Below are 8,060 nucleotides of genomic sequence, written 5' to 3' on the forward strand. Positions count from 1 at the left end.
AAAACATCTGTATGGTGCAGTGTAATTCATCTCTGGAACACTGAATCTGTACTGTATTTATTGATGTTGTTACGTGTGTTTCTTACGTCCATCATTTAAACAAAGATGTATTATATTATTATTAAATATCAAAAAAGTTGCCAGTGGAAACAAGGAATTGAAGAAGCAAACGACTTTTAAAACTGCTGTCTATAAGAGTATTAATTTATCAACTTTACTTATGTATATGTCGTCTATAAAAAATAAAGGATCTCCTTGGCAAGTCCTTTACAAATAACTGGTACTTTTAAAAAAGAATCTAAACGATGTTTTTTTTTAATGATATGACAAATAATGAACATTTATCTTTTGAAATATGAAGATGTATCATTTTGAGGAAAACTGATTGACACTTTTCAAAAAGAAGATAAATAAGGTTTGTTTTAAAGGTATGACAAATTATGAACATTAATCTTTTGAAATATGAAGATATATTTGCTTGAGGAAAACTGACAGTTTAAAAAAAATAATATAAATGATGTTTGTTTTAATGATTAATAATGACCATTAATATTTTGTAATATAAAGATATATTTCTCTGAGGAAACAAACTGACACTTTAAAAAAAGAATATAAATGAGGTTTATTTTAAAGGTATGCCTAATTATGAACATTAATCTTTTAAGGATGAACGCAACTTTCGAATTTGATAATAGATATAGTATGTCAAAAATGAATATCCTTCACCATACGGATGTTTTGTACTTCTAAGACTCGTCAGTGATGCTTGAGGACAAAAAGGTTGAAATCCAAATTGGTATATACTACTGTAGAAACAGAGGTGTGTAAAAAACCTTAATTCATGAATTTTTAATTCAGAGATGTATTGGTTGATATGAAGAGAAAAGTGTTTGAGGAACAGAATAACAACAGTACATGTACATTTTACAAACATATATTGTATTGATGTGTTCAAAAGAAATGCGTAAGATAAACCAAGACGACTTTCTTTTGTTGTTTCTAGATTATAAAGTCTATGCAAAGAAAATCAAACATTGCGACCAAATCGTATGACTGACATGTTTAGATTAAACCGGGGTTTCTTCAAACTTTCAGGTATTATAAAATTATATACATTGTAATAAATCAGTTTGAATACTTTGTGGTTCTTGATTGAAGAGTGTTTCGTTCAAAACTGTTCAATGCTGTTCCATTAAATATTTAATTGTTTCTCTTATAATTGACGGTCATTTTTATCATTTTACCACTGTCGTAGGAGCACACATTTAAACTATACACATTTAACCGACATCAGACCCCCCCAGGAAATGCTTTGTCATCAGGTGTTCCTAAGTACTTACCACTACACACATACTCACGCCTAAGGTCGCCAACAATAGCCTATCATAAGACGTGACTGTGGTCACAAGTTCATCGTATTAAGGAGTATCAAATTAATCACATATGACGTAAATCACGGACGGATATTTTCGGAAATGGCTTAATCATTTTTCGTGACGTTAAACTTGGAATAGAAAACGGCATTTGAACTGATAGGATGATTTCAACGTGCATGCGAATGTCAGAACACTGAGGTGTTGAGACGACACGAGCGATGTCTGTGTTTGGTCTACACATGTGTGAGAGATATCAACATAATCATCTTCATGTTTCATTGCTAGTGTGACCATCAGTATTGAGATAGTGAAGATATTGCTCGAGTGAATTTGCCAGAGTTCAAGAAAAGTTGAAGAATACACCAAATACTTTCTCTAGATGAAAGACATTGAATCATAGGTAGTGGTTTCCTTAGATTGAAAACTTCTTACTATACCCTGTGATTTCATAAGGTTGATATTTTATCTAGCGCATTCTTGAGATCGAAAACATCATGAATATTTCCAGAGATTTATCGTCGACCTATTTGTTGGAAGAAAACTGGGAAGACTTCGTTTCCAATGGGATTCCTTGTATAGTAATCTTGTCCCTGATCGCCTTAGTCGGGACAGTTGGAAATTTGATTACATGTTTTGTATCGTTTTTCCGGAAACATTCCACCACGCACCAGACGCTAGTCATGTTCTTGGCCGCTGTAGATCTGTGTTCTTGCATAATAAGCATTCCTTTGGCAGCCTTATGGATACGCTTCCCATTCACCTATACGTCATCAGAAGTGTGTAAACTTTCTCGATATTTCTCCATTTTTCTTTCGACATGTTCTTATGTCGTTTTGGATATTATTGCTATAGAACGCTATGGAAAGGTTGTTTGGAAACCTGAAAAGCAACTGACCCCAAAACAGGCAAAGATTATCTGTGTTTCGGCATACATAGCCTGCGGTGTGTTCGTAGCCATTCCAGCGTTATTCGTCTACGGTATAAGTGAACGAACAACGTCGAAGCGACACATTACCGGTTACGAGTGTTCTGTCACAACGGAGAGCAGAGGAACGACCTTTCTAAAGGCTTATCTTTCCTTTGGTGTCTTGTTAGTACTGCTTTTGTTTGGATGTTGTTTTATAACCTATGGACTGATTGGGAGACGTTTTATCCTTCTGTCTCGTTCACGCAATTTAAAAACTTCCGAATCATATCAAAAATCAATCATGAGAAAGAGTGATCCAGCATCAGCAGTTTCAAGTAATGTTTCCGTTTCTTTTAACGAATCTGAAAAATATAACCACTCTCGATATTCCGACACTGCTCAAGTAGGCACTGTATCTATCCCTGAAATCGTGATAACAGATGTTGACAATGAACTTTCAACAAAACTGTATATGGGTGTCAACAATAACGACACGCAAAACCACGAGACATGCCACTGTAAGTCAAAAGTGCGAAGTAGTATACAAAGCCAGCAGCACTCTTCAAATCCAAGTCATGAGGCCAAAGATACGGCTGATGTAATAGTATCTGAAACGAAAGAATCTACTAACTTTCCGGCCAATGTATTAAACAACCAACCAAGACAAAAATCATCAGAAATCACATTTCCACCGTCGAATGACATTTCTACCGTCAACGTTAATCTTCTAACGTGTGGCGTCTGCAGTTTTGACAACAGAAAACGAACTGTAAAATTCAGCACAGACATTAAAGTCAAAACAGTAGAGGACCAATCCCGAGGGTTTAAAGACACGGTTGTACTGGTAGAGAGGTCAAGAAAACCGAAATCTCAAAATGTCACAAACAACGGAAAATTGGGGAAGAAAATTTTACGAGGAAAACAAATCACATTCATGTTTTTCATTTTATCACTGATTTCGATTTTATCGTATTTACCATATTTTGTTATTTTGCTTATACGGAACATGGACTGGACAATGTATGAGGACATCAAGTCCACTCTTGGTCCCTGGGAGGCAGTCATGTGGAGCTTTGTTTACATCAACAATGCAATCAATCCTGTATTTTACGGTTTCATGGATAGCTCGTTCCGTAAAGACTGTAAAATGTTCATCGAACAGGTGAAATATTACGTGTTTTGATTTCAATTTGTGTTATAAATAATATTATTATATACTTGTCTGTGATATGGAAATTGTTCGTATTTAATGTGTGATACTGTAAGTAAGGCATAGGCAATATCCGCCCGGCACGCACCATATTCGTCCGGCATGCACCATATCCACTCGGCACACACCATATCCGTCCGGCATGCACCATATCTACCCGGCACACACCATATCGGGGCCGCGGTGGCAAGGTTTTAAAGGCGTTTGATATTCTGCTACCACTACCATCCACCACTGGGTCGCGGGTTCGAGACTTAAGTGGAGCAGTCGCCAGGTACTGGCCGTAGGTCGGTGGTTTTTCTCCGGGAACTCCGGCTTTCCTCCACCAATAAAACCTGGCACGTCCTTAAATGATCATAGCTGTTAATAGGACGTTCACACAAACAAACCAAACCAAACCATATCTGTTTCAGTTCCGGTTCAACGCTTTTCATCACGTCCCCTTTACATTCGTCTACTTATAAGGATGCTGTAAGTGAGTATCAACAATATGTAGTATATGATATACATGGTATAGTTTCGCCATTTTATGTCCTCAATCTTAACAGCCCTTGACCAAAATCAGAACTCGGCCGTCCGGCCACTCGGGCTGATATTGATGTTGCTGGTTATTACTGGGCAAGATGTGGAAATGGTCATCAGATAACCTTAAATAAATGAGAACATCGCATGAAATGACATTTTTGCCTTAGATAAATCAGTTCACCAACTGTCAGGATATTGTGACCGATTGAGTAGCAAAGGTTCAGTTTTCTTGGTTTGATAGTTTGGCGACAGGTAATTTAAAATTGTCTATAATTGGCCCATCCTCCGTTTGTATTTGACCTTTACTGAATGTTAGAGTCTCACATATTAGAAATACACCAAACCTTTAACCCAACTGTAATTTTGGCTTTTGAGAACGTCCGGAAAGTTGATAACTGTTGGGAGACCGTGATAAATATTAATTATCATTACGTTTATTATAATTATAATAACATACATTGTACTTGTACATTTACCTTTCGGTATTAGGCCTTAATCAATTTATCTGGAGACTGACTATTTTTGGTACTAGTATTAACTTATAACACAGTTAAACAGCTCAACATGTTTTTTTTACAGTTTTTCAAACTTTATTTAATTTAATAATCACTATATTCTCATAACTATTCAAACTCTTAAAAAGTAAAAATATATCACCTGTCCATCATAACCCCTATGTTAAATATTTAATGTACTGATATCACATGCTGTAACCGGAATTGGAGAAGACTTATACATTATAGGCTTAATCCTGTTGTTTAATCCTTTTGTAAATCGATAAAATATCTTGAATTGAATTGAAAGAAGGGTTTTTTGATAGAAATTTCGGATACACTAAAGAAGCTCCAAATGTTCTTTTCATTATCACACGATCATTACAAACCAGTTTTGTTGTTTCAATCTGTTATGGTATAGAACTTTCATAGTTTAATTCAATTGAATCCAAGGAAGGAATATACTACCAGACACATCAAACAAATGGACAAAAATCGTTCATTTAAGGCAGCAGTAAAAAAAAGGCGGAAGTCCGGCCCTTTATTGCTAGATAAATTTGTATAAGCGACGGCCGCCAGATAATATCTTTTCACAGTTTTGAACTTTAGGGCTTCCGTAAAAATAGCCTGTTAGTTAACATACATTTTAAGACTTGTATTCACTCTTGTCAAAATTATTTTTAAAGTGACATCCTATCTGCTAAAACATTTCTCTGTGATCATTGGGCTCTGTACAGGTATTGGGTATGTTTGTACGTTGATTGTGATTTCATGTCTAATGTCTTAACTTTAACTGTGATGTTTAGACAGATAGAATATAAACTTATGTCGTAATAAGTTCATTTTTCTTAATAGTCTACATAGATGACGCTAAGTTATTCGGTGACATACCCAGTAGCCAGAGAGCTTTAAAGGTAAAGCTTGTCTACACAGATTGCTTATATAACTGTGATTCCTGTCAATTTATCTAAGATTATTTATTCATGTACTTGGTTAAAGTAAGTATATTATTTGTACTGTGTGGATGATGTCATGTAAAATGGATGATTATGACTTTTTACCTGGAATAAACATTATTATTATCACTATCAAAATAATGCTTTATTAATGGAGTTTGTCATTATATAGCTTTTGTTTAGATGTTTGAAGACCAAAGTACCATCTATTGCCAGACCTATTTAAAGATATGATTATCAGTTTAGAGATGTTTTGTTCTTTGGGTTTTGTTTCTTTCAACGAAAATGTTTAAACTTTTTTAATATTTATGTTTTATAATATCGCTTTGATAAGTTCGACTCCCTATTTTATGAATCAAATTTCAAATTTATTACTATTACTTCTTTCAATACATCAGGGAATCTCCGGATTAATATGTATGTATACATTGAACAAAATTCATGCTAAAGATAAATTAACACGTTTTGTGACGTCTTATTTTCGAGAAACATAGGACCCTTTTCCTGTCGTGTCCGAAATCCCTATTGGGAAGGAGGTTCCTTATTTGTGGAAAGTAAGACGTCACAAAACTAGTTACATGTAATTTGTTTTTAGCATTACACATCTATTGGAGTGTGTTCCGGAGATTACATGATGTGTTAAAAGAAGTACGTGTGCATGTAATATGACGTCAGTCGTTTTACAAGTTTCCTGTACATGTACATCAGCAGTGTGTTCAGGTCTAGATAGACCCTTGTTGCCGGTCAGTGTTTACAGCCTTCTACTCGCTTACACCGACTTGATATCGGCAGGAAATATCAAATCTGAAAACACATCTATCCTGCATGGTGAACCTGCAAATGTTTATGCAGGCCTTGCAATGCTTTGTCAAGGCCCGCCTAAAAGCAACATCATATTACAAGGTCGTTTATGCAGACCTTGCAAGGCTTTGTCAAGGCCCGCCTGAAAGCAACATCATATTACTAGACCGTTTACACGAATACGGCCCAGGAGTTCAGTGGCCGTAACCATTGCTGCCTCGATGACAACAGCAACGTACTGATTAAAACATTGTCTTGTCAAGTTTTGTTTAGAATTCCTGTATGTTTGTATCAACAGCAATGGCTGTATGTGATGAAATGATGTGTCGAGTGAAAATATATCTGGACATTAATTCCATTTTGTATTTACCCTTTGAGTAAAGTGTTTTTTTCACTCTGAATTTTAACAATGCTTTTGAGTAGCGTATTAAGTGTGACCACGAGTCTTCTTGGACACAGATATATTAAACCAAACAATTCTATTACATTTATTAATAATAAAACCCGTTTAAAGACTTGAATAATTGATTATACCACGCGCGCCCGCAGATGACAAGAGACCAAATTTCATATTTGCAATTAAGAACATTATTCCATAGTTAACTCCTAGATCTGAAGAGGTTTCAGTGCAACCAAAGTGCATATAAATATAAATATCATTATTCACAACCTATGTTGCCATTAGTGTATATACACCAAATGCTAAAGACCGACTAAGTTTGTTTGTTTGGTGTAAAACGTACTCGCAACAGCCAGGGTCTTATGAGGACGGGTGCCCAGGGAGACACAACAGTCAGGGTCATACGAGGACGGATGCCACGGGATCCCGGAGACACCACCGGATAGGGAAAGTATATAGAAAATAAAGTAAACAGGAAAAAATTGGAAACGAAAAAGATCCAAAATGTTACAATCGGGAAGCAGATCAATTTTGGTGTCTTCCATGTCCTCTTCGAAGAAGACACGGAAGAAAACCCCTTATTCTGCATGGGGCTCAACATCAGTCACCTCTTACTAGCATGCAGTGGGATGCAGCAGGCCTATTCTACACACATTACAATCAAGTCAACAACATGTCTAGTCAGTATTTCAGGATTACAGGTGACGGATGGGCCTTCTCCGTCTGACCAAATTATTTGGTGATGAAATGCATCACAGACAATACCTTTTTAGAAGGGAAATGCTATTCCAGGTTTTTATGAATAACAATATGAGGTATGTTTAATATTAATTCGATTCAATTTAAACATATCATAACTACTGAGTAAGTAAAGAAAACAGAGATATGAGAACAACTGTAATGAATTAATAGAACAATTTGACAACATGATGTATCTATCCATTCCTATAATTCAAACAGTATCAAAATATTTTCAAAGGGAAAAAAAGGAAAATCGTTCCCAAGCAAACATTACATTTTTCGATAGTTATTAACAAAAATGACACGTAAAATCAAACGGATCTGCTGAAGATTGCCGTTCATTGACAAACCCTAAAAGCTTGTGTTGCTTTCCCGTTCGGTTGTTTGTCAGCCTGAGCCAATTTAGCTTACCTATTGTGGTTTTTCTTGAGTAAACACACCCTTGATGAACCCCATTACCTATCTTTTAAAGCTTTTATCTGCTCCAGAAGTGTATTAATAAGGATATATACACAATTATTCAACCATGTCGATTTTTAGATTTATTCAATACTATTTTCAATGAAAACTCTTGGTTAACTAAAATGACGCATGATTTGCCGACACAGCAGACATGCGCATATTGTTCAATGAAGGCACCAATCTTGTCC

General features: G+C 35.6%; 1 protein-coding gene across 1 annotated transcript; it reads left to right on the forward strand.

Annotated features, from left to right (window-relative positions):
- Positions 1-1,436: 1,436 nt before the first annotated feature.
- Positions 1,437-3,772, forward strand: LOC110462751. The gene has a single exon (XM_021516896.1). It carries the CDS (start codon positions 1,871-1,873, stop codon positions 3,464-3,466), a length of 1,596 nt encoding a protein of 531 aa, XP_021372571.1. The 5' UTR covers positions 1,437-1,870; the 3' UTR covers positions 3,467-3,772.
- Positions 3,773-8,060: the final 4,288 nt, after the last annotated feature.

Source organism: Mizuhopecten yessoensis, unplaced genomic scaffold, assembly GCF_002113885.1.
Source record: "Mizuhopecten yessoensis strain PY_sf001 unplaced genomic scaffold, ASM211388v2 scaffold10829, whole genome shotgun sequence".
Lineage (NCBI taxonomy): Eukaryota > Metazoa > Mollusca > Bivalvia > Pectinida > Pectinidae > Mizuhopecten > Mizuhopecten yessoensis.